This window comes from Citrus clementina, unplaced genomic scaffold (genome assembly GCF_000493195.1).
Source record: "Citrus clementina cultivar Clemenules unplaced genomic scaffold, Citrus_clementina_v1.0 scaffold_5, whole genome shotgun sequence".
NCBI classification, from domain to species: Eukaryota; Viridiplantae; Streptophyta; class Magnoliopsida; order Sapindales; family Rutaceae; genus Citrus; species Citrus x clementina.
This window is the reverse complement of record NW_006262201.1, coordinates 3,763,559-3,791,465: the sequence shown is the minus strand read 5'-3', so window position 1 is coordinate 3,791,465 and position 27,907 is coordinate 3,763,559. Positions and strand designations below refer to the sequence as shown.

The following is a 27,907-nucleotide window of genomic DNA, read 5'->3' as shown; positions in this document are numbered from 1 at the left end:
TTTAGAGGAACAATTTGGCTAATTGGTTGGCTAATAATTACATTTACATATAAGTACTATGATATGATGAAAACTTAAGAAGTGGCTATTTTGTTGTTTGTGAGTTTAATGCTTATTGGGTAGACTCATGTGGTGTTAGTTGGCGGCATGTGGATAAAACAAGACAGCATAAAGGTAGATTTTATTTTTAAGAAAACGAGGCCTTTGTTAACTCGCCAGGTACATGCCGTGGACAAAAAATAATTACAGAAGCACAGGGAGTTGAAATTTCACCAATTTTATGTATGACCCCTCAATTTTACTTGAATTTGTCAATGAATCATATAATCAAATTGCCCATAATGAAGTCATCGAAACCTTTTGAGATTTGGATCCATTGAACAAATCACTATTACATTATTATTCACTACTAGAAAAATAGTCTTTACTGATATTTATCTTGTGACACTTAATTAAAAAATATCAGTAATTACATGTGTTTGGGGCATTTTCCGTGTTTAACAGATAAGTATCACAAATTTTCAATACTATAGTGTCTGTAAATTAAGTATCACAAATATGTGACATTAAGGTATCAGTAATTAAAAAAATAAAATTTTAATTTGTATCCACTGGGAGTCGAACCGCAGACTTCTATACTTTACTTTTTAATTTTAAACGTTAAGCCACCAAACCACAAGTTGCATTTTTACTTAATAAACAATAATTATTAAAAATTAAATTAAATTATCTAGAAAGTAGAAACTATGTCGTTTTAATGAGGTGTACATGGAAACCTAAAATCTAAAAATTTTGACGAGCAAAAAATCTATCCCCACCGCCACTTTCTTCTTTGAACCGAAGCTCTCTTCTCTCTCTCTCCCCCCTCTCTCTCTCTACCTCTCTCTAACAACGGTCTACCTCACAAGTCGTTGCTGTAAACCTTCAAAATAAGCCGCCATCCTTGAGCTAAAATACCCTTGGAAAAAAGCCTAGAAAGTGTTGTGAAGAACTTGGCCAAAGTTAGGGTTCGAAAGTCAGATTCAAAAAATTAGGGCTCTTTTTTTTAGGGGTATTTTATTGTTTTTAATGTTGAGTTCAGAGAGGCCATCGACATTGTGGGGGTTTAAGACAAGGGGATTGGGCCCTGCAGAGCCAAGAAGGCAAGTTAGAGGCGATTCCTTGATGAGAATGCTGATGCTTCTGAAATGGATTTTCTTGGAGGAGACCTTGCTGTTTCAGCCTTTGCAGATCTTTCTTTTGATCTTCCATTGAGGTGGTTTAGAGAAAAAGGAATTCATGGACATCTTTTTGCATGTGCTGGGAACGTTGCCAAGTTAATAGAGAATGAATACGGAATTTCTCTTTGCCAAAGTTTTTGGAGTCAACTCGAAGTTCTGCTGGAGCTGGGATTGTTTTTCCCACAAACCTATTCCGCCTGGAGGTGAGTTATCTGTTCTGTTGAGTTTATGGAATTTAAGCAACATATGATGCTTTGATCTGGGTGGTTGTATGATTGAGGAAAGATATATGATGCATTATCAATCAAGGATCTGAAGGTATCTTGGCCTTAGTAAATGGTCATTTAGAGTTCTTCAGGACCAGTTTTTTCTTTGAAAAATAATTATGATTGAACACTGCCTTAAAATGATTAAAAGTTAATTCATTTCGGAATAAAAGGAGGTCCTATACTTCCATAATCAAGAACTGTTAAGGGAAATATTTGATTTTTACTTTGTGGGTCATTATCCATAAGTAATATTTGCAAACATGTAACTCTATAATTGGGAAAGTTGATTTTTGGGTATTTGTCAAACATTTAAATATGTGGGGGACCATCCCATTGAACTAGTAGATATTTATATGGATGTCCATTGAGCTTTTGTTTAACTTCAAATGTCTACTTCTTGAGTCATTACTTCTATATATGTAAATCCTAGTTTAAAGTGCCTGCAGAGAGGTGATTGTTTCTATTTCCATGCTTAAGTTCATCATGAAGTTTCCTTTGATAAACTTGCAGTAGAAAACATGGAGGGGAATGAGTAGGGAAAGAGCATTACATTGTTGGTCAGATTTAGGAAATGCTTGATGGAGTGCCCTTCTTATACCTCTTCATTTTTTTGGACTTGGCTTGTAAATTGTATTATCACCTTGCCAAATAGAAGTCAATTTTTAGTCCTTGTTTTTCTTCCTTTAATCTAAGATTGAATAACTTTTTGCATGAATACCGCCATATTTAGAAAATTTGTAATTATTATTCATTGATTGGTAAGCTAAATCTCACCTCTCTGTTTGGTTGAAATAAAAAAAAAATTATTCAAAATCAACTAGCAAACTTTTAATTTTTTTTCGTTTCTGCAAAATGTGCAGCTTCCATGATATTGTTTTCTCTGTATTACATTTTTCATACACACTGTCTTCTGAATCTTATTTGGTACTGATGTTGCTGATAGGCTGGTGAACTTATGAAACTTGACTACCAAAGAAAGGTTGCTATGCTTAACAAGCAAAAGAAACGAGGTACTAACACTGAAGCACTGGAGAAAATAAAAGCAGCAGTCAGTCATCTGCATACAAGATATATTGTCGATATGCAATCCATGGATTCAACAGTTCTCGAAATAAATCGTTTACGAGATGAGCAGCTATATCCAAAACTTGTTCAGCTTGTTGATGGGTATGTTTCGTTCTGAGAAAAACTAATGAAGTTAAATGTTCTTGTATCTTATTCCATTTGGTTATTTGGAATTGAATTATTATGTGTCAAAAATGAACTGAACAGTAGGACAGAACAAGAATTACTGGGACTTGTTTAGATGGTTTGACTGCTTAAGCTGATGCATTAGAAGATGCTGGATGTAAATTTTAATTAAGTTTGGCAATTAACTAGGTACTTAAGTTTATCATGCGAAATTCATTAAAGTTTTCACGAAAATGAATAGAATCGGTTTTGCTTGGGACCTGCACTACTGGGATTTTTTTATTCATTTCCATAGACATACAATATTATCACCATGCCATGCCTAGGAAGAACCTGTGGTAAAATAATGATTTATTCCTCTTGGAATAGTTCCTGCGGTGGGTAAATTGAACGAAAATAAATTTCTAGTCTCATAGGACTATTTCTCTTTTGCACTTCCTTGACATTAACCGGTTGTTAGTAGTTTCAGACAAAACTTCTTTGCTCAGTTTGACTAGAAGAAAGATATGCGAAGAATATACAAATTGCTTATTTAGGTTGAATAGGTTTTTTTTTTTTTTTAGCTTGCGTTCACTGCATTTTGGAAACAATCTTTGGTGGGTTTATTTGGAGTTCTTGATGGCACATTTATTATTGAACTCATAAACTATCCAGCTCTAGCTGCACACTTTTCCTTCTTTATCATACTCTTTATAATTCTAAGGGTGCTCTTATTGGTGTTAGAAGAATGCTTTATTGGCTCTCCATGAGTCTGAATGATTTTGGAAGTAAAAAATGTTGAATGTGATCTAAATGCAAAACATAATGATACCACCCCTGCTGCATGTCTTAAGCAGGCAACAAATTTTATGCAATTGGCATTCTCACATTTTATTAAGTTCATCTTTTTTTCATCTTAGCTTCATGCTATTGGCATTCTCTCGAATGCTTCTCTCATCTTATGTTGATTTCCTTCTTTCCTTGTATTACGTTTTGAGTCACTTTTCCTCTCCATCTCAATATTTTCATTTTGGTTACTCATCCTATAACTTCATGTGTCGATTTGCAAGCTGGTCTTGTTTTACCATTGAATTTCTGCATAACTGCGCTACCGCATTTGTACGACCACATTCTCCTTTATAAACCATTTACTTTTATCTCATTGTATGAAAACCACTGCTGGTATTGACAAACTGTTTATCTTCAAAAACAATTTCTCCTAAAGAGATTTTGCACAAAACCTGAAGTCCCGTTTATGGCATGCAGGATGGCATTAATGTGGGGGACCATCCCATTTCTGAGGTCTGTACCAGTTTGGAGAACTAGTAATTTCTCGTAAGTAATATTATCCATTATTTCATGAGCTAATGTTTAAAGCGATTTTTGGGTTATGATGTCAATCAAGTTAAAGCAACATTACTTGTGAGTGGAAATATATAATGATTATATTTTTATTCTACTTTTTTTTTTATCTTCTTAAAGTTTATAATTAGGAAAAATTAATGAATACTTAATTACAATTTAGGGTGATATTCTTTAAATGGTTCACATGAATAGATTTAAGTAGTATAATAAATCTCTTACTCACTTTATAAAGGCTTAACTAAGTTTACAAATATTATTTCTTTTAGTAGTAATAATTTTGGATCGAACTCTCAAATTATTGAAATATTTTATGTCCAAGCTTTATTATGCCTAATATAAATATGGAGATTCATAGTTATTTTATGCCCAGTTTAAGGAAACTGCAGTTTGAGAACTTATTTTTTGCCTTGTTAAATAAGCTTTTAGAATGAATAAATTGAGGAAATGAGTGGTGATTTATTTATAATAGAGCATTTGTGATAGCTTTTAACTATGCACAAAAATCATTTGGTATATGTAGATAGAGTAACATGCTTGTGCTGAAAGTAGATATTACATTGAAAACTTCTTGTCTGCTATAGTTTGCTATATATATAACCTTTACCAAAAGAGAATAATTGAGTTTATTTATAAATAGCTTATGAGTATTTTTTTCTTTCGAACAAAATAATTTTATTTCTGTTAATTGTTGTTTCTCTAATGGCTCGATATTGGCAGCTAATTTTTTTTCCTTTTCCATGTATTCATATGCAGATTTGATCAATGTGTTTGAAGTGTTTATTCTTCAACTTCACTTATATCCTAACCTATACAGTCTATTGAATGGAGAAGCTGCTGGTGGATAACGCAATTATACTACTCATATTCAAAGAGTGAAAGGCAGTCATCCTTGTCAATTTAGCTTATAGATTTATTAAATTTAGCCACAAGTAGTAGGCATTTGATTGGATAGTAGAAATTTTTATGTATTGAATTTGGATTATTTAGTTATGAGAGTAGGATATCTCATATTTATGTTATTAAAGTTTTGGAATTTGTAATATATACTAATAATATTTAAATGTGAAATGAAAGATTTTATGATATAAATCAATTTCTTTTTGTTATTTTGTGGTGCCTTTTAATTTTCCGAATAAATCAATAGGCAATGATCCAATTCAATTTTTTATTTTTTTAAAATAAATTAACTAGTGATACCATGGTAACAGTAATCATAGACACTAATAAAATATCAATAACTACTAATACTATAGTGTCATAATATCGGTAATACTGTAGTAATAGTAATCACTGACACCACTTACAAGTGTCATTATTTTTCTGACTCCCAGATTACTGACACAATTAACAAGTGTCAGTGAAAGTAATTTCTGACACTATTCTAAAGTCAATAAAGACCATTTTTTTAATAGTGATTGTTCTCTTAGAATATATATAATATGTTTGCCCTAGCCTTGGCCTAGTGGTTTTCAAGTAATTTCATTTAGTTGGCCACTTAAGTTTAAATTTGAGAAGGTAGAGGCTAAAAGTTATGTACCACCAAGTTCTCACTTGCTGCTAAGTGGTTTTCAACAATTTTGTTTGACTATTCACCCAAGTTTGAATCTTGGAAAAAATAGATGGCTTAAAAATTAAATTGAGATTTGCTAATCCCTATACCTTTAAGAAAATAATGTATTGCTATTTAACCTTAGTAAAGTAATAATATAACATTATGGCTTAAAAGCTACAGTTTACTAAGGGTGCATTTGGGATTAAGGTGCTGTAGCTTTTAAGCTACAGCTGCTGTGAAAAAAAAGTTGTAATTATGAAACAAAAGTTAATAATATATAGTAAATATAAATTTTAAATAATAATTTTGATAAAAATATTAAAGATATAATAAATTTTATATTATACAAGTGAAAAATCATATCAACATAGCTTAAAAGCTACAGCAGCTAGTGTTTACCAAACACTTTAGTGCTGTAGCTTTTAAGCTACAGCTGCCCAACCTCAATCCCAAACGCACCCTAAGTACCAGTACTAAAGTGCTAGATGGACATTTACACGATTGTGAAATACTTCTGCAACAGTGTAAAGAACTTCACCGTTGTGAAATATTCCAATGAGAGATCCCATCAAAGGCATTTACAACGGTTCTTATAACCCAAAAGCAATTTTGGTCTTAATGAAAATTTAGTCTATTTTACGTTTTAACTCTCTATAGTTTATCTATTTTTTCATCATGACGTATTGATAATCCATCTTCAGTTTCATGTTACTTAATTTTTGCACTCATAATCACAATAGTTTTCGTTGCAGCTTCAAAGATACCAAGTGGGAGAGATATATATAGTAGAGGAATACTCAATTTCTTATATCAATAATCTTCTATGATTTTTCCATTTTAGATATGCTTCCATTAAGCCATTTCTTTGTCATTTTTTGCTAAAGGATGAAGCTCAAATATGGGTTTCTGATCGAGATTGACAAGTTGGTTACATTCTCCAGACCCGTATGACATGTCGTTCATACATGTATGACACTTCGTTTGTAAAGCTTCGGAGGGATGTGTGTCATTTACGTATTGTCAGCAAGGAGACATGCATCACTTATCAAATACAGCAGCTACATTTGCCGTTTTGCATAACAGAATCGGTGAGGCCTTGACATGTGTCCATCAGCTAGTTTAAATGGTTGTTAAGTTTGTTATATGCGCGGAAAGCTTCTAGGTTTTGATAACAAACCCAAGAATACAAGAGGTGGCTGGTAGCGGACCTCTCTAGATGAATATCTCTCTATATATAAGACCTCATGAGTGGTTATTGTAATCTCGTGATTCTGTTACACTTCTCTACAACATTGCACCTTAAAAAGTCAAAATTAGTGAAATCTTACTTCTCTTTGCATAGTGGATGTAGGTTTGCTTGAAGCTGAACCACTATAAATCTCTATTGTCAAATTGTGTAATTTAGTTTATGTTCTTGTTGTCTTGTTACCATTCTTGAATCATTAAGAGTCAATTGCATTAAGCTTGATCGTCATATGTATAATTCTGAGATTACAGTACTCAAGAGTAGATCTTGGGGAGTTGGTTATTTGCTGAGTTTAAATTCAATAGATTGGTATTAGAGCTATTTTCAGGATTCTTGACCTCAGAATGGCTGCATTTAAGCTTGATGTAGAGAAGTTTGCAGGTGAAAATGATTTTCACGAGTGAAGGCTTAAGATTAGAGCTTTATTGGCACATCAAGCTTATGGTTGTCGAAGCCAACAAAAATAAATTCCTACTCTAAATAAATTGTGTATAGTGATTGAGCAGGGTTGTGTCAATAGAGATCGGTAATTATTTAAATCCTTTTGAAACGTAAAACGTAAATGGGGGAATTGTTGACAATAATAAAAATCAAATTAAAAATAACAAGAATGCAAATTAAAGTTGTAATTCAAATTGGAGAAAGCTCTGGTTGAAGGAATTAACTCAGCTTGATTCGACTACTGATCATTGATTCAAATATAGATTATTATTACTTATGAATAGACCGGTTATAGCTATTGAGACCCTCTAATAGCCAATCTCTCCTTAATTAGTCGATAACCAAGGTACGACCGTTGGATATTTCCCTAATCAATAGACAACCCTAGATACGATCATATGATTTAATCAATTGACAGCCTGAAAAACCAGAGAGACCCAAATCCTAATCAACACATATGATGATTCATTTAAATTAGATTGTTTATTCTCATAACACAACTCACTGCTATGTTATTTGTCACACTGCTATGTTATTTGTCACAAACATTAAAATCTTCATACGATGAATCCTTTAATTGACAATAGATTAAGTTGATAATTAAATAGTGGCCAATTACCTAATTAACAAATATAATCATGAAACTAATTCAGAGAATAAACAAATACCCAAAAAGTAATAAAACAATTAAAGCATAAGAAAGATCTCACAGTAGTGATGAATCAAAGCTTCATTAACCTTCAACCAGAAAAATAAGTTTAGTTTTTCATAGAGAGAAGAGAAAAATTAGATCTAGGGTTTCTTTCCTTTTTCTCCAATCCAAAAATCCCCTTTTTCACAATAGATTCCTCTCTTAAATACTCTCTCTCTCTTCTCCTCTAGAATTCTATTTAAAATAAAATACTAATATCTGAAATATTAAATTCGTAATTACAAAAATAATCAAAAATACAAAACACGTTAAACTAAAAACTGCAGGTCCGTAGTTGACAGCACGCGCCCACGCCTTATCAACAAAGTTCTTCTGACGCTCATAATTTCTCCAAGAGAACAATCATCTTTAAACATCATCTTATAGCTCAATTTTATTACAAATCAATAGAATTGCACCTACAAAAGTAAAACACAAGTAAATCATTACTATTAAGTGCAAAACATCGATATTAAGAGAAGTAAATAATGCAAAACTAGTGCATAAATTACACTCTAACACAAACGCTAGATGAGGCACATGGTGAGGCCTCATCATCTAAGAAGACAAGGAAAGTGTCTGATGAAGACTTGCCAAATGTCTTAGATAGAACCCACAATGCAATAATCTTAAGTCTTTGAAGATGAAGTACTTTGAGTAGTTAGTAGTGAGAAGATAGCAGCCATGTTATGGAAGAAGCTTGAAAACTTGTACACTAAGAAGTCTAAGGCTAAGAGATTAGCTACATAAAAAAAGCCTTATACTTTGCAAATAGAAGAAGGGTCATCCCTATCATATCATGTTAATGTTTTCAATAAGATTACAGTAGATCTTGAAGACATTAATGTGAAAATTAATAATGAGGATAAAGCCATGATCTTGTTTTGTTCATTGCCAAGCTCTTATGAGTATCTTGTTGACACCTTGATGTATGTGAGACAAACCTTTACCATAGTGGATGTCAAAGAAACTTTGAGTTCTAAGGCTGCAACAAAGAAAGAATCCAGAGATGGAGAAGGCTTGGCAGTAAAGGGAGAACAAAAAATAGAAAAAGTGGCAAAGGGAAAAAACAAATATCGAAATTCGGACTAAAGAACTTGAAATGCTTCCAATGCTACAAGGAAGTCATTTCAAGAAAGACTGCCCTGATAGGAAAAACAAGAACAAAGACTTAAAGGAAAAGAGTGGTGATGCTACTATGCATCAAAGGGTCAGGCTATGACCCAACTAGAGTTCTTATAACTACAGATGGCCAAACCATAAGTAATTAGATTCTAGATTTTGGTTGTCCATTCCATATGTGCCCTAATAAGAGTTTGTTCATGAACTATAAAGCTTGTGATGGTGGGTTACTTGTAATAGGTAATGATACTAGCTATAAGGTAATTAGTAAAGGCCTAATTAGGCTTAAAATGTTTGATGGCATGATTAGGCAATTGAAGAACGTTAGACATGTGCCTGAACTGAAAAGAAACCTTATCTCTCTTAGTATGCTCGATAAAATGAGATGTTTAATTAAATTTGAATTTGGTACCTTAAGGGTAATAAAAAAGTCAATGGTGTTAATGAAAGGAGATATGAACAATGGCCTATATGTCCTTCATGGGTCAACTGTTACAGGTGATGGTGAGGTGTCAAACCAAAATTTAAATAGAACAATATTGTGGCATTTGAGTTTAGGTTATATGAGTGAAAGGGGTTTAAAGAGATGTCAAAACAGGGGTTTTTAGAAAAGGACAAGATAGAGACCAAGAGTTTCTACGACGATATGTCCTTGACAAGTCTTCAAGAGTCAAATTTAGTTATAGTGCTTATGTATCAAAGAAACCAACACAGACAGCTTCTTTAGATAGGGCAAAGTACTTCTTATATCTCATTAATAACTTTTTAAGGATGGTTTTAGTATATATGTTCAAGAGTAGGGATGGTGTATTTGAATAGTTCAAGGCTTAGAAATATTAGTTCAGAATTAAACAAATAGAAAGGTTTGGAGGTTGAAGACTGATCATGATTTAGAGTTTTATAATAAGAGGTGACATGGCTATTGTATTGAGCATGGGATTGTGAGACACAAAACAATGAGATACATACCATAGTAGAGTGGATTAGTTGAAAAGATGAAATAGAACTTTGATTGATAAGGTAAGATACATGCTTATTCATTCAAAGTTATCGATAACACTATGAGCAGAAGCTTTATCTACAGCTATCTACAACTTGCTATAAGCTGAATAGAAGCCCTTTACTTGGAATTGATTTTAAACACTTATTGTGCTTTAGTTTGGTAGATCAACAAACTATTTTGGTTTGAGGGTCTTTGGTTTGCCTTTATATTCACACACTAAGCAAGGAAAGCTAGAAAGTAAGGCTTACAATGTGTATTTCTTGGCTATCCTGAAATAGTGAAGGGGTACAAACTCTATTGTATTGATTTAAAGTCATCAAGTGCTATTATCGGCAGAGATGTTATGTTTAATGAGTCTAAAATGCTTCAAAACTTAACTTATTGTAAACCTGATATCACAGAGCCGCCCAACGTGAGAGATTAGAAGACTCATTTTGGGGCAGAGTTGTCAACTTCTAACACAAAGTGGAAACCAAGAACTGAACATGAATCAGGATTCGATATGGACATTTCTGAATCAGAAGATGAGCAAACAAGTGATCAAGAAATTGGAGACTATTAGTTAGTGAGAGATAGAGAGAAAAAGGGTAATAAAGCAACCTAAGAGGTATGCATATGTAGATCCGATAACATTTGCATTAACAACAACACATGAGGTTGAAATTGATAAAACAAAGACTTACTCAGAGGCTGCTAAAAGTGATAGATAATAAAAATGGTAGGAAGCCATTGATAAGGAAATGTAGTCATTGATCAAAAACCATACTTGGGATCCAATAAAGAGGCTTGCGAACAAGTAGAATGGTGTAAGTCGATTTATAAGGTTAAATAGGGAATTAGCTGTTGAACCTAAAGGCTTTACTTTTCATCATCACATATTGATAAACCATCTTTAGTTTCATGTTGCTCAATTGTTGCACTCATAATCACAATACTTTTCACTGCAACTCTCAATGTATGAGGTGGTAGATACATATATAGCATAGGAATACCCAATTTCTCGGATCAATCATCTTCTATGATTTTTGCCATTTTAGATATACTTCCACTAAGCCATTTCTTGGTCTTTTTTTGTTGAAGGATCAAGCTCAAATCTGGGTTTATGATCAAGAATGACAAGTCGGTTACATTCTCTAGAGCTTTATGACATGTTGCTCTTGCATGTATGACATGTCATTTGTAGAGCTCCGGAGGGACTTCTGACATTTATGTATTGTCAACTGGAAGACTAGGTGATACACGTGATTTTCACGTGCATCACTTATCAAATTCAACAGCTACATTTGCTGTTTTACATAACAGAGTGGATGAAGCATTGACACGTGTCCATCAATGGGTGCAAATGGCTGTTAAGGCCGTTATATGCATGGGAAGCTTGTGGGTTTTGATAACAAACCCAGAAATACGTGAGCTGGCTGTTAGTGGACATTTCTAGATGAATATCTCTCTGTATATAAGGCCTCATGAGTGGTTATTGAGATATGGTGATCCTGTCACACACTCTCTGCAATATTGAGTCTTGAGAAACCCAAATTAGTGAAATATTGTTTCTCTTTTTGCAATGGATGTAGGTTTGCTTGAAGCCATACCACTATAAATCTCTACTGTCAAATTGTGTAATTTTGTTTCTGTTCTTGTTGTTTTGGTTACCATTTTTGAATCGTTAAGAGTCAATTGCATTAAGCTTGATCTTTATAGGTGTAATTCTGGGATTTAAGTGCTTAGGAGTGGATCTTGGGGGATTAAACTTGGTTATTTGCGGAGTTTAAATTCAACATTTTTCATTGTTCTATAATCCTTCTTAAGTGTTTAGAACATTTTATTTGAACTTGTAATTAAAATTAGTCAGTAGTCCAGCAGGTGAAAAACAGAGCCTTAAATGAGGTTTTTCGATTCCCTTTTGATCTAAGCCTCAATTTTTCACAATCCTTGTTTCTCCGTAACCTTCTAGAGTGCTCTAGAATTTTGTTCTTCACTTTTGTTAACAAAAAGCCATTGTGAGGTTGGTTTCCATTAAGGAAATAGGCGCCATTAGTCACCGTACGACCAAGGATTTCGAGCATCCCAGACAGGCTGGTAGTCCAAAAATTTTCATCGCAGCTTTTAATTGCCAGTTGATAGAAATCAAATGAAAATCATAGGAATAAATATTGTTCCGAAAGGGAAAGTTCTGATTGGAATCAGATGAATAGTTCCTTCTCAATGAAACAAATATGGTCAAAGATCAATTATTATCCAAACGAGATCAAAACAAACAGAATAAATTTTCTAAGGTTCAGTTCCTCAATCGAACCAGCCTCAGAGTGGACTTTTATAAACCAAATTCAAGTACACAGCTCTAAACACTCAACAATGATTATTGAAAAAGTATCAGGAAAAATCAACAAGAAATGAATCAGTTACACAGTGGGATAATAACACCATTTAATCAACCAAGTCGCAGCTAGCTAATTCTCTCCAACTGCTATCTATGATGATGCTGCGGCCATAAGTAGATGAGTACATATCAAGCAGAAGAGGAAACTGCAACAATGCAAATAAGGTGACAGGGACACATCCAACAAGGGCAATTGGAATGATAACCAAATTCCATTTATGAGAAAGAGATATGTGAACGGTTGCACCAAAGGCTACCATCATGCTTGCAATAGAAAAGAACAAGGTGACGAGGCCAATAATTAACTTCCTTGGTAACGACAGAAGAAAATCGTCTTCTGCGTAGCGTGAAGTGAGGATGCCCAAGAACATTAGAACTGAAGAAATGGAAGAAAATAGCGCCAGTATATCTGAAATGGCAAAAATCATGAAAGATGGTTCATGTAAAATATTTGGTATTCCTCTGCTGTCACTGCCGCCAGGTACAGTGAAAGCTGCGGCAAACACAACAGTGATAATGAGTGCAGCTACAACTGAGCAAGATGAAGCTGTTTCCTTCATCCATTTTTCTCCTTCTTTCACTAATTCCTTGTGTTCTTCAGTAAAGACCTCCCTAGCAGTTTTTTTGGAACTATTTTCATCTCCTAGCATGGCTGGATGGATAAGTTTTTCTACCGCCTGCAGAGAAGAAGTCATAAACACGAGGACTAAAAGTTTCTTTTAAGGTAGATTTCTAGGTGCAGAAAGGCCCAATGTACTTAATGGGAAGATGATAACTAAAGGCATTTGGACTAAGAAATTAGTCGGAAATTTTCATTTTGAAGAATTGTTTATGCGTTTTCACGCTTACATATGTCCTGCAAATGCCAAAGTGATGGAACGCTTACAGAAACAAGTTAAAAACGGCGCTGGTTTACCTTGTTTTTAAATTGTGTAAATCGGCACTGTTTCTTGATATCTTATTTTTGTCTATGTTTCTGTCAATTTTTTTGGGTCTTAATATCAATACTTAATTATCGTATTGTGCCACAAACATCAAATTGTGACTATTAAATATAAAAAGGTGTATTAAGTAGTCGGATGAGCAATCACACCTTGAACCATTGCAACTCTCGCTGCATCTGCAATGCTGCACCAGCCACTTCACTTGAAGGTACCAATTTTGCTGCTAAATGCAGGATGTTGTTGCCAGAATTGCCTTCTGTAGAAAATAAATCTGTTGTGTAATTTACACGATGTATTAGATTAAAAACTTTTTCACGACGATGTAAAACTGCAACATCAAATATGTTACGCCGATCCTCATTCAACACATCTGCAGTCCTGTTATAGGCCATAATAAATTCATTGACAAACTCATGTATCCCCAATCTTGCAGCTGTGAACAATGCCCAATCCAATTCTATTCCTTGACAGGTCCAAACCACTTCTTTACAGATAATTCTGACAATTTCAACTGCCTGCATGTGCGCTAACTTTTGTTCATGTATAGATTTGATGCTGGGGGCTGCAATTGAACTCGATCAATAAAAAGGAGATAAATAAATTGATTTCAAACAGCTATATTTTAATTGAACACAGCGTCTCAAGACTTACCTAGGCGCATGAGGGCATTCCAGAGCATCCAATACGATTTATGCCACGTTGCACCTGTCAAACGTATAAACAAACGAAACACCTTTCAATTCAGAACCACAAATTCAAGAAGACTTAGTATATAACAGTTTTACGGACCAAATGTCGTAGTGATTTGCTTAGCAGATCCAAAACGTGTGGATTTTTTTGAGTGGATTTTTGATGTCACGATAAGGTTCTCCATGTCTCCATCCACATTTTGATTATCTTTGGTCTGAATGGAAGGAACAAGTTTCTTTTCCACAGGAGTGCCTGCAAATTTATTTACTTGGTTTTGTTAGGCCACACAAATAAACACTCTATATATACACACATCTACATGGGGTCATCTTCCAATTAGTGCTTCCTCATTTTATTAAAATGAGGACTCCTTCATTGGAGGATCACCATATAGATGTGTGTGTGTTCGTAAAGGATTGTTGACACCAACAATTGTAAATTAAGCGTTGCAAACGTCCAAGCCGACTTCCACTTGCAAACGCGTAAGGCTTTTGAGCCAACGCGTTTAGAACAATTCTCCGAGAGACCATGCTGTCACGGCCAATCGTTGGATGAAGCTTCAATAAATCCAAAGCTACGTCTGATTCATGAACAAAGTCAGAGTAGTGGCGATGTATTTGATCTCTATATAATGCGAGCATCATAAATAGACATATATAAATGAAGATAATAAAACTAAAGTATAACCAAGCAGTCAACAGTAGAAACAGGGATTTGGTTAAGCGGAGCACATTATTTAATTGTGTATATTAAAACAACTAAATGTGCATTCGATAAAATTGCTAACACAACGGGATAATCGATTAAATTAATGCAGTGTTGGATAGTCAGGAAGAACAGGTCTTTCTGCTCGATACCGTCAAGAGTTCTTAACCATTGCGTGATAATTAATGGGTTCATCTCCGAAGAATTTTGACCCCCACAATATTTTCTATCGGAGTTCAGTAAGTTGGTTGTCTTATGAGGAATTTTCTTTTAAACAAAAAAATAATCATATTATTTATCTGAAATATTTATTTGATTAATGGGCATCAAAGTAATAGAATTTTTATTAAAGAATGGGCACTAAGAATTTATTTGATTAATGTTCATGTGCATAGAATTTGAAAAATATGCTTCAGAGTAAAATTCTCAGGTGCAGGCTGTCTACTTTTATAATGTTGTAAATAACTTTTATAACGTTGTAAACTCCTCGTCCATACAGAATTTCATGCGGACATTTTCACCAGAGAAGGCCTCTATATCAGAGTTGTCAAAAACACATGTTAATTATGAGTTATGGTTTAGAGTTAGCTAGCCTTGAGGTTTTAAAAGAAAAAAGTTGGTTTGATAAGCTTTACATGGACAGTATAACTTGAGAATTGGTTTATATGTGAATCATATGTGTTAGCTTGAAACGTTAAAGTTAATAATACTGACCGTATAAATTAGCGTCGATGAGACGTGAAAGCACTCTGGCACCATCCTTGCCGCTGTAGATGTCTACTCCATGAGTCACCTCTAGTAGATACTGAAACGTATCCTTATGGCCCTCATACGCTGCCTCTTGAACCGGAAGATTGTCGTCATCGTCCCTTATGTTTGTTAAATCACGGTTATACTTCACTAGGACTTTTAAGGCCCTTAGATTCCCTTTTCCCGCACACTGAAATAGGGCTGTGAACCCATGTTCATCTTGTCGTGCTAGTGTTTGTGGATCGACCTTTAACGCCAGCTTATCGAGGAGGCATGTGGCGTCATCAGACTCAACATCAATCAACGACTCCACAATCGCGTGAAAAATTGTCGTTGAACCCGGTGCAACAGTCTTGGCGGTCAAGGCATCGGGATGATTAGTGACGAAATCTTCCACACCTCGCCAATCATTTTTCTCTATCATTCTGTATAGCGGCCAATAACGAGCATAATACTCATCCTTTCCTTGACCATCTGAGTTAATAATCATGAAAACAGAATCTATAAATTATATAATTGTTATTATTATTTTGAAAAATTAATTAATAATACTGAAATTGAATCAGTAAATTAACAATTAATTAATCTCTTTATGTTAATTATTTATTTACCTATTGAACTCTGTGAATCTTCAGTTTGTTCAGTTATTTCCTCCTCTTGATCATCTGAGTTAATCATCATGAAAACAGAATCTATAAATTATATAATTGTTATTATTTTTTTGAAAATTAATTAATAATACTGAAATTGAATCAGTAAATTAACAATTAATTAATCTCTTTATGTTAATTATTTATTTACCTATTGAACTCTGTGAATCTTCAGTTTGTTCAGTTATTTCCTACTCTTGATCATCTGAGTTAATCATCATGAAAACAGAATTTATAAATTATATAATTGTTATTATTATTTTGAAAATTAATTAATAATACTGAAATTGAATCAGTAAATTAACAATTAATTAATCTCTTTATGTTAATTATTTATTTACCTATTGAACTCTGTGAATCTTCAGTTTGTTTAGTTATTTTTGGCTCCGTCACAGTGATTTCACCGTCGTTTTCGTTTCTGTAGACGAGCTCAAAAATGGATCACATATCAGAGAAGTTATTATTACAATCTATCATCTAGATCATCACCAATGGTAGACTCAAGGGTTAATTCTAGAGAGGCTAGTTAAAAGGAATTTATCTCAGGATCACCTTTTTTTCATTAACATGTACTTTGTCCCACCTTTGTGTTTAATCTTGTATCAACCAACCACTTTTACACTTAAAAATGATCATTTTATCCCTAAATGAATTAAAATTCCATTTTATTCTACAAAATTTTGAAAAATAATAAAATTAATTATAAGAATACCTCTGAATTTAATAAAATAAATAAATCTTAAATTCAATATGTTAATTTTTTATAAATATAATTTCATTAAAAAATTATCGGGTTAATTTTTTGAAATCATAATTTCATTCCATTTGAATAGGAAAGTTTCTTAATATTAATTATAGGGAAGTTTACAATAATTATAGGGAGTTTTTCTTTTCATGTTAATTTTTGTAAACTTCCCTATAATTAATTTAATTACTAAGATTAAATGAAATTAAAATTAGATTTTGAGATTTATTTGTTTTATCAAAGTTTGGGGTATTCTTATAACTATAATTTTATTTTTTTTAACATTTTGTAGAATAAAACCAGTGTTTTAATTTATTTATGGGTAACATGGTTATTTTGAGAGTCAAACTGATTAATTAATACAAGTTTAGAAACATAGTGGTGTAAAGTATGTGTCAAAATTTTATAGTAATTTAGATGTACATACGGTAAAAGAAAGGTAGTGTAGAGATAATTTCTCCTAGTCAAAAAAATGGTGCAAATTTTGTTTCCAAAAGAGATAGAGCTAAAAGGAAAAATAATTTGAACTCTAATATAATTTTTCTTTTAAAAAAAAACGTAAACACTTGCATTAAAATTTTTGTTTTTGTCCTTTAACTTCACCCCACTTTTTTTAAAGTGAGGAGTTTCTTGTGAAATAATATACACACACCATTTCTGACTCGGGTGCGTTGCAGACTTTGAAATGTTAATAAGGACTAAACAACAGTAATAGTGATAATTCTTAACAACGATCACTTGGAGAGTATAGTTTTCAGCTAGTTACGCTAGGTGGATCCACAAACAATTATATGCATTCTACCAATAAACTCCACCTCAATCCCATCAAAAGCAAATCTTTTAGGTAAGTTTATCATTAATTCAAAATTTGGGGTAACCTTATTATTAGCTCAATTTTTATTTACTGCTGTGTGAGTTTGAGGAGGGGTTACAGCGAGCTCAATATCATTAATTAACTATAGGCCTTCTAAAAACTCAATTGAATTCGCACTTTAATAAATTATGGGACCTTATTGGAAAATTTCTATATATTCACAAAATATTCAAGATTTTAAGCTTTAATTCTCATTATAAATAACGAATCAAACTGCAATCCATCAATTAAATTATGTAACATCAAAAGTACAATAAATCAATTCTACATATCTAATATTAGATACATATAGAGTACTGATTTTCTTACTTGCAGTTGCAGATGTTGGTTTGATCATTTGCTTCTCGCCTTGATGAACTGCTGGCTTCTTCCATGTTGGTGTTAAGAATTAAACTAAATTTTACTTTTCTGTGCCAGAAGCAAAAAAACAGATTTAACAATTCTTTTTTAGGGTTTATAATGAAACATGATTATGCTTCAACACCCATAGGCTAGAAGCACACACATTCAAAAGTATTCTTTTTTAATTGGCAAACGTAACAGTAAATACTAACTTTTAAAAATGGAAACGATATATATATGGCCCCTTAATTTTCCACAACTTTTGACACGATTTTGTGGCCTTTAGATTAATGGTTAGTTGATGATGGTCAAGATTAAATGAAGTTTATGATCTAGATTCATGATGTTGAAGAGCGATAAATTATATTAATTAATTACTTATAAGGTAAGGAGCATATATAAAAGACATTTATTAAGTATTATTAGGAAATTAGGTAGTCAAAAAATTATTTGAAATTATGAATGTAGAGAGTGGTTATGGGTTCAAATAACCTCACAAAAATACCCTATTTCACCCACTTTTTTTTTTCTTAAATCTTTATCTTTTATGGAGTATCAAATGTATTTACTTCGTATTTACCTTCAAACACTACCTGAAAAGTCTTGAATTTGATTCAACCAAAAATAAACAAGAAAATCAAATAATTAAAGACTTATACATAACAAAGGAATGTGTCAAGCTCTGTACGGATATCCTGAATATTCAAATTCACATAAATTAAAATTCAACAATTGACTGAATAATATCAAATAAAATCCAATCGTAATTTAACAATCAACAATTCAACATGAATAATATAAAACAACATCTAAATCCACAATTTACCGCATATAAATCAAACATAAAAAAAAATAATTTTTTAATTTAATTTTAACTTAGTATATAATTTAACCTAATCTGGATATTCGATTTTTAAAATGCACTTATATCCGGATCCAAATTTAGATCTATTTGGATTCTAATTCTTAGCATCTGGATCCGTATTTTTAATATATATAACTATATTTTTCTGAATTCAGATTTGTCAAATCTTTGCGGATGCAGACCGAATTCGGATTTTATTATCATTCCAATGTCGCAGGGTGTTGACTTTTAAAAAAGAGAGCTTCAACAAAAGAAATTAATTTTAGTGTAATTTTAAGATTTTAATAAGTGTTTAGAGTCAAAGTTAATCTTTTAAAAATTTAACACGTCAGTATGTTGAGTAAATGAGCTTTTAAAGCACGATTTAGGTACAAATAACCCCACCCCAGCACATAATACCCTTGTGGGGCAGATTTTAGACTTTTAAGATCCTCTAGCGTTTTGTTATCCTTTGTCCAATCCAAAATAACGACTCTTTGGGCCGCTTAAGATAGCTCTGGTAGGCTTAGGTGAAAATTTTTTCGACTAAGGGTGATCACAGATCGAATTTTGCCGATAAGTTGGACTATTAGCATTTTTCCAAACTCATTTAAATCTTATTTCAGTTATATTCTACTTAATATTACAATATTATTATTTTTTAAATAATAAGTAAGCTAACTGTTAAAACATGTTATGTTATTAATCCATAAATTGACCTAGCTCAGTATGATGAGGGGAAACAACATCGTCAAAAATTACTTGGCAACAAGGCTCTTCCTTGGGTATTAATTTTTTTCATCTACCTCCTTGGTAATTTTGCCTTTTTTTACGGTGACACAATGATGCTAAACAATTATTAAGAAGAGTAATGACAGAGATTTCACTTTAATTTCACCTCAACCTTATATATTAATACCGAGAAGTTTGCCTTGGTAAAGTTAAAGTTGGATTCATTGGTGGGCACATATTATTAATTTTTCTGACAGAAATGCAAAAGTTCTTGAAACAAATAGATAGATTACATGAATAATGAATATGAGAAAAATAAATAAAAAAGAAGATAATTAATATTTTTAAGTTTGTGAAAACTAATTGATAAAGATAACTACAAAAGAAAACGGGGAGAGAGAAACTACAGGTGGAGTTAATTTTTTTTTTTTTCAATTTGTTTGTTTGTGAGTGTAAACAAACAAGTAGTTCAGAATGTTAAGAAAATGATCATGTCACTTGTGAGAACTATACGTACCTTAAGGCGCTTTGAAGATTGCACTAGCTTGATTGAAAACCGAATAGAGTTGAAAAGAAAGAATGGAGAAGAAAGATATATATCTAGAGGATTGATACTGTGATGATGTTGAGATCAAACCTGTAACTTCTACTTACTTTCTGCTTTATGTTTTTTTTCCCTACTAAAAACAAAACCTGAATATTTTATTAAATTTACATAAAATAGTCTTTGCCCGCACATAAAAATTAATCAGCTTTGCGTAGGATAACATGACGGGATTCCTGATTTCCCGGTCAAAATAATAAATTGAAAAGTCAAGTATGATTTAGATCTGAAATACGCGAACAGCCCCGCCAACAGCCATCTATTTGAGTTAGTCCGCATTTCTTTTAATTCTAAGATGGAGGATTTAAGTTTTTCTAATGACTATGACCGTACTTTTTTCATATCTCGAGCTTTGAGAAATTTAGTTGTATATTAGGCGTTAATTGAACAGTGATACCATGTGTTGCGCTTTGATTGTAATATATAAAATATTAAAAAAATGTTTTCAGTAATACTAACAGTGGTTGCTCTGTTGGCGCGTTTTAGTTTGGTGTAAAATTGATAGGATTATAAATAATAATTTATTAATAATAAAAAATAATTATATATATATATATAATTAAAATAGATTTTTCAATGAGGTTCCTACATTTTATTAAAAACGCGCAAATGACTTTTACAACCTTATAAACAAATTTTGCACATAATAAAATATATATTTTTACAATACAATGATTTTTTTATTTTTATTAACTAAAAAAATCAAAATTAAGTTTCTTTCTTTATTGATTATTCATATTATAATATTTAAATTATTATTGGTATTAAAATTAAATAATTAATTTTTGTTTCCATAATTTAAAATTTTCTTTTTATTTTATTGATTAACTAATATAGTTTTTAATTAGAAAATAATTAAGTAATTAAAATTTAATTACTTGAAATAAACTTATCCCAAGCTGAGGTATCATATATAATTTGGTCTTTTTATGATGGTTCCTATACGGGACTTATTCCAATTAATTCTCTTTTTTAATTTCAGCTATCATTGTCCAAACATGGAATTGGACTTAAAATACTCCAACCCCTATGGTTTATTAATTTAAAGCCAATAACTATATAACATATTTCTACCCCTTGTTACAAAGAGACTTGATGTTGATGACTATCCTTACATTAAAATATTTTTTTGAGAAAACAAAGTAATATAAAAGGTTAAAAAATTTCAAAGACGTCTCAACCACTAAAAGGACAAATAAACATTTTTTAATATTTATTCTTCATGGAATACATTTAAATATATTTATGCATGAGTTGATCAATTAAAGAAAGACTTTGTGAAGGAAAAAGACAAAAACAAAGGAAGAAAAAAGAAAGACGACGTCAAAGTAAGCCAAAAGGAGAGTCGTTTGTGGGGGAACTTTTGCAAATTGTATTTTTATATTGGCTCTTTATATTGTTTAATGAGGACTGGACCTCTAATCAAGAAACTTCTTTATTTTGGCTCTTCATATTGATTAAGAACGGTTAACAATTTAGATATATTTTAATAATTGTTACGTATATTTAAACACTAGAATTAATTTTCTTGTAATTACTGTTTATAGATTACTATTCATATGATACTGTTTACAAGTTAGTATTCATAAGTTACTATTTATTGCACTGTTCATTTACGATTCATAAATTACTATTCATATGATACAGTTTATAAGTTAGTATTCATAAGTTACTATTTATTGTATTGTTCATTTACGATTCATAAATTTATCAATTATGCCAAAAATGGTAAATTCAGAAATAAAGCACATAGATGATTTATACGTAGTTCAAATCGTAATCCTACATTCACAAGGTTATGCTCATTAAATAATTTACTGAGTAATGAAATATTACAACCTTTGAGATTGTTACACAATTTCAAACTCCTTCTAACACTTGTTGCCTCCTAGTTGAATCAACTAGTCGAACTTGTTTCGCGAGCACCACTCACTTTCAGTTGTGTTTACTGCTTCCTTGAAATCTCATCAACACAGTAAGTGACCCTTCATCCTAAAGAGACCATAGTAATCATCAAAGATGTCTAATGATAGACTACATATATTGAAGGTATGAAGACTAAAACACCAAGAATATATGAAATAGGGAGGCTTTCTTTGGCTTTTGCAAGTTGGCTGCTTCTTTGTATGAAATACGATACTGTTTCGCTAGTTTTTAATATGTAAAATACTTCCCTTTATATAACTCTAGTATTTCCTAAAGAGTCTAATATTTCACAAATATTTGATATGCTTGCCAATGTAGCAGCCACATATTTTTGGAACTCTTTGATATATAATCCCATAAACACAACAATTTTCTTGTTTTTGCTTCAAAAACTATTCTCAATTATTCCACATAATCTAATCTAATAAATACCAAAGATTAAACAAATCCCTAATATAAGGAATAAATAAGTTATAATGCTATTGACATAATGATGCTGATAATAAAAACCCTAATAAGAATATTATTGGGATCTTGGATCCAAATGTATCTCAACTAATGTAACATTCATTTTCCCTCAAAGACATGGCTGAGTGGCTTCAAGCTACTTTACTTGACTGGCCTCTTGGATTTGAAACTTGGGGGAGGTAAGAGGCTAAACGAATTGAATTTATGCTTTCTCCACCTCATTAATTATCTTTGAAAAAAACCATTTATATAATGGTATTAGCAATTTTATTAATTATGAAATTCATTATCTAATAGATGAGTGACATGAGTAGTTTGGATCCAAATGTCTAAATCAATATGAACTGAAAAAGGATAAAAAAAATTATATCCTAAAATCCTTAAACCACTATTGTATAGAACTTTTGGAAATATTTTTGGTATGGGCATTCCTATATATGGTGGATAAGGATATTTATGACATAAATTGACGCAAGAACAGCATCTCTAAAAGTTTCAGTGGTTGGGAAGCAAGGCATGAACATTGTAGTTAGTGTTATACTCTCAATTATCACAAAATTAAACATACTAAATCTTTTAAACCTCTTTTTTAATTACAACCCGTACAGTATTTAAATATTGACTTATTTCTAATGAAATTATTACCCAAACTGAACCACCCAATTTTTTGAATAAGTACAAGACGCTACTCCAACTTTAAATTTTAATATCTAACTGGATAATAGCGCATTGCTACTTTTCATCAACACTTTTGCCTTGGTTTAGAAAGAAAATTAGGAAGAGATGGAACTTCATTCAGGGACTCGCTAGAGCTAAGTGCATATGATAAATTTTAAGAAGCCGCATAATAAAAATGGCGGAGAAAAAATACAAGAAGAAATTAGATAAGGGCATTTTAATAAAATTAACACGATCTCTTTGAAAGATACTCTGTGTCGCTATCACATGTGTGAACCAAAAATTTTATAGACCTTTTAATCGCTCAACTATTTTTTAATTTTAATGGCGCTCTTCATTTCATAAGCAAACTAACCGACAATTCAGCTTCGCCACTGCAATTGGTTCTCATTTGTGAAAACGAAGTGGGCATTTTTTTCCTTCTTTTTTGAATTGACCTTCATGAAACTAATTGTTGTCTGCTCCTTATATTGTTAAAAGGGCCGTCGAGCCGAATATGTAGGCTCTTAGAATATTATATCTTTTAATTTAGTCATAAGACAAACACTCCACTTTAGAATATTATACAGTTACTCTTGAGATTCGTTGACGACTATAGTATATTATAATATCATAATGCATCGAAGGAAAGAACAGTTTGCTCTGAGTATATGGGAACAAGTAAAGGATGAAATTATTTGATGCTAATCCTTTTTTTATAAAGTCAAGCACTTTCCTTCCATTCTTGTAAATTAAAACGTAACCAGAATTTATTATTAAAGAAAATAGATTTTGAACATGATGGGGTTTTTCCCCGAAAGTGAAAATAATATGTTATTTGTTCCCAGTTTATAGGGAAGGGAATGTTGTAGCAGTTCTTGGGTAAAGACCTTTCTAGGAGTTTTCTTGAGACTATTTTCAGGTTTTCGTTAATCCGAGGACTACAAGTTACTTTCAATCTAGCTTTTCAAGGAGCAAAAAACCAAAAAAAAAATAAACAATGTATTTAATGAAAAGATAATAACTAAAGGAATTTGAAGAAGAAATATATTCCTCATTAACAGTGAATTGAACAAAAAAATATAAAAACACTAACACACTATTTGGCATATACAACGAATTCTTGTTTAAGGATACAAGCATCCGTTTTAGAGAATGACTGCCTGGTTTAGGATGTTAGACTTTATTAAATTCTGGAAAACTATTAAGTCATATAATTTAATACTATAATACGATTATATTATTACACCGTATGGCTTAATAGTTTTTCGTACTTGAAAAGTTTCAAGATCCTGGTATGTTATCACAAAACATATTAAAATTTTTTCTAAACAAGATTTATTGAGAAGATCCAAAAGATGTGGATTCTATTGTATGGCTTTTTGATATCACAATAACGTTCTCTATGTCTCCATCTGCATTTTGATCATCGTTGGAAGAAACTAGTTCCTTTTTCACGGAAAACCTGCAAATTCATTGACTTGGTTTGCTAGGCCACATTATACAACAGTGTATGTACATAGATAAAGTCATCTTTCAACGAATGATCTCTCACTTTCAAAATGAGGGCTTCTTCAATTCATTGGAAGTCTATATATATAGATGTTTGAGCAAGAGGATTGTTGACACCATCATCTGTGAGCTAAGGGTTGCAAAACTCCAAGCCGACTTCCACTAGCAAACTCGTAAGGCTTTTGAGTCAAGCTTCCTAGAATTTCTCTCTGACAGTGACAGTTGATGTTGTCACGGCCAATCGTTGGATGGTGCTTCAATAACTCTGAAGCTATATATCTAATTCATGTATGGGAGTGGTGGCGATATATTTGAACTATATATAATGCAAGCATCATATATATACATATGTGAACGAGTTAAAATCAAGGATTAAAGTTTGGACGAAGAGTTTAAACCTAAATTTTAATTCTGGAGCTGAAGCTGAAGTGACTCTATGCGAAGATAACACAACAAATTCTATATTGTTGTTCTTTTAAAAATATAGAAACCGGTGCTAAGTTAAAAATTAATCTAACCTAAAATCTTTAAATGTATTAGTTACTTTTGAACCCTGTGCTTCTTCAGTTTCTTTACTTTTTTGACGTTCTGTCACAGTGATCATTTCATCTTCTTTCTTGTCTCTGCAGAGTACAGTACCATTTTTGATAAGCCATTAGACTCAAAAGATTAAACAACTAGGTAAGGAATTAGAATTTGAAGAAAAAAATAAAAGAAAGTTTAACAAAATAACACGAATATGAGGTTAGGCTAAAGCAACACTGCTGGGCATTGAGGCCAGGCATTGTGCAGGCTTGTAAATGCAGCCGTTGGATTAAAGTAAAATGAATCCAATGACTGAGATTAAAAAGAAAATAAAAAATAGGAATCGGTTTTCTAACTTTGAAAAACTAAATTTTCTCTCTCACCTGCTTATTAAATCACAGTCTCTCGCATCTCCCCCTGAAATCACAAATTTCTTTACAATTTCTCTCTTCGAATTGTTTAGTAATCATGCAAAATCGAAGCCACCATCTCGCTCAAAGCAAACAACAAGTGGAATCCATCAAGCAGTTGCTGTCATCTTGAGCTGTTGAAGTTGAACACAGCTTCGTCTCTTTCTTCTTCATTTTCGATTTAAGGACAAGGCGAGGAAGTAATTTTGACCTTTGTGATTTTTGTAGCGTACTGAAAATGTCATGTGAAAACAATTAGAGATTTATGCATTATATGAAAATTTTAGAGCTATGTGAACCAATTAGGGGTTTGGGAATTTTGAATGAAAAGCGATGTTTAGATGATGAAATTTTGATATTGAAGAGTTGATTGATGGTTCGGAAGCATGAAATTGGTAAGACAAGCATAAGAAAATGATGGATTAAATTGAGAGAGAGGTGTCGGTTTCAACTTTTAGAGAGAGAAGTTGATGAATTGAACGGAGAAGGTGATGAATCAGGGGAAACAGATGGTCTCGCTGTAGCAGCAAACCACTAGGGTGCGGCAGAGTTTCTAGAGTCCACGCGGTTAACTGTTTAAATTTGCCAGCTTGCCAGCTGATTGGGCATCCTTGCTGGAGTCCACACGCTTAACCGCTATTTTTAACGGTTAGCCGCTTACGCAATTTTATACCATAAAGCTATTCAACTTGTACACATTTGACACCAAATGTCTAGAAGTACATTAACAGTAATCAGACTTTTATTCTTGTTATTGGTTGAAGGGTGGATATTGTGTGTTTATATCTAAAAAATGACCCTCTTATTCTTGTTAATGTAGTGTGTTTCTTGCAGAACCATTATAATTGTAGATTTTGATAGTTTATATCACATTGAGCTACAGCCTATCTATCCCTTATAATTAAGAGTTACAATCAAATAATCAACCCAATAGTTCCATGCAAGCAATCGTGATCTTTTGAAACAAACTATTTGCGACCACTTAAAAATATTGAGAACAATGATTACCATCAACACAAAACTTTGCATCATAATCTTTAAATTAAAAAAGGGGAAACAAATGATGCGGGAATATAAAGTCTAAATGTGAGTTCAAATGGTTGAATCTCTAGTAGCTCTTTAGTCATGATTCAATCAAAATGACATAAAATAACCCAAAATAGAGAAAGAGGAAGAAGAATTAGTATTCTCAAAAAATGCAAACACTATGAAGAAATTGTATCTAAGCACACTCGACTATCTAAAAACACGCTAGAATCCCTACTTCTGATGCTCAGAATGATAAGGTGGATCTAGTTGACCAGGTTTGACCTAATACTAATTGCACTAATGATCTTGTTGTTGATGATATTGCCATTCCTGTTCAGTCTGATCTAGTTGTTGCTCCTTGAGGATCATGGTGATTCTTCTCTATGGAGCCCCGTTGATATGGCCAGTGATGGTAATGATATGTTTTTGAATTATCCGGGTGCTTAGAGGGTATTCGTGGGCTCTAATTTATTTCTATCTAAGTGGATGATATTTGCACAATGGTTATGAATTTCAATTCCCACTCTACGGAGATTCCTTTTCATTCTAATGAGAATGTTAGCTTTGAAGGGAATATGGTGGCTGATGCATTTTAGTGTTGCTAGCCCACGTGCCTCTTGTTCAAAGAAGGGTTTCAAATTAGTCACCAGACGGAAGTATTGTAAGCTGTACTTTGGGCATTAGCTCACTTTCATATGGTTTCTTTTGTTAGGCTTTGCCTTAGGATGTTCTCTTGCTTATTCTTTGTTTCTTTTATTTGCTTTTGCTAATTTTCTCTTATGGGCTATTTCTTTCTTTGATTTAGAAGTTTTGGTTTATTTTTCCCTATAAATATTTTTTTATTATTTTTAGTTTATTTTACAGGTAAAGAGGTCTCGCCTAACCTCCCCAATAGTAGTTTTTAAATTAAAAAAAAAAAACTTGTAGTGCTTGCAAAACAGTGTAATCAGCAAGTTTTCGTATCCCTCATAACTAGTTACTTTCCATCCACTACTAGAAAAATAAGCTACTATGACAGAATTTTTGTGATAGATATTTAAAAAT

At 32.3% G+C, this 27,907-nt stretch overlaps 1 protein-coding gene across 1 annotated transcript; it reads right to left on the bottom strand.

Annotated features, from left to right (window-relative positions):
• Nucleotides 1-12,503: 12,503 nt before the first annotated feature.
• On the bottom strand, nt 12,504-18,202 carry LOC18040675 (protein ACCELERATED CELL DEATH 6). Its single transcript, XM_024183360.1, has 8 exons — nt 18,124-18,202; nt 16,537-16,613; nt 15,510-16,019; nt 14,521-14,670; nt 14,190-14,342; nt 14,052-14,105; nt 13,550-13,962; nt 12,504-13,133 (listed from the first exon to the last, which is right to left on the bottom strand). Exons 1-8 carry the CDS (start codon nt 18,186-18,188, stop codon nt 12,504-12,506), a joined length of 2,052 nt encoding a protein of 683 aa, XP_024039128.1. The 5' UTR covers nt 18,189-18,202.
• Between the last annotated feature and the right edge of the window lie 9,705 nt (nt 18,203-27,907).

Excerpts from the sequence above, each read along its gene's own strand:
- LOC18040675 (XM_024183360.1), bottom strand. The coding sequence starts at position 18,188 with ATGGAAGAAGCCAGCAGTTCATCAAGGCGAGAAGCAAATGATCAAACC. Across the intron at positions 16,020-16,536 it reads AGATTCACAGAGTTCAATAG|ATGGTCAAGGAAAGGATGAG; the intron begins GTAAATAAATAA and ends TTATTAACTCAG. Across the intron at positions 13,963-14,051 it reads GAATGCCCTCATGCGCCTAG|CCCCCAGCATCAAATCTATA; the intron begins GTAAGTCTTGAG and ends GTTCAATTGCAG.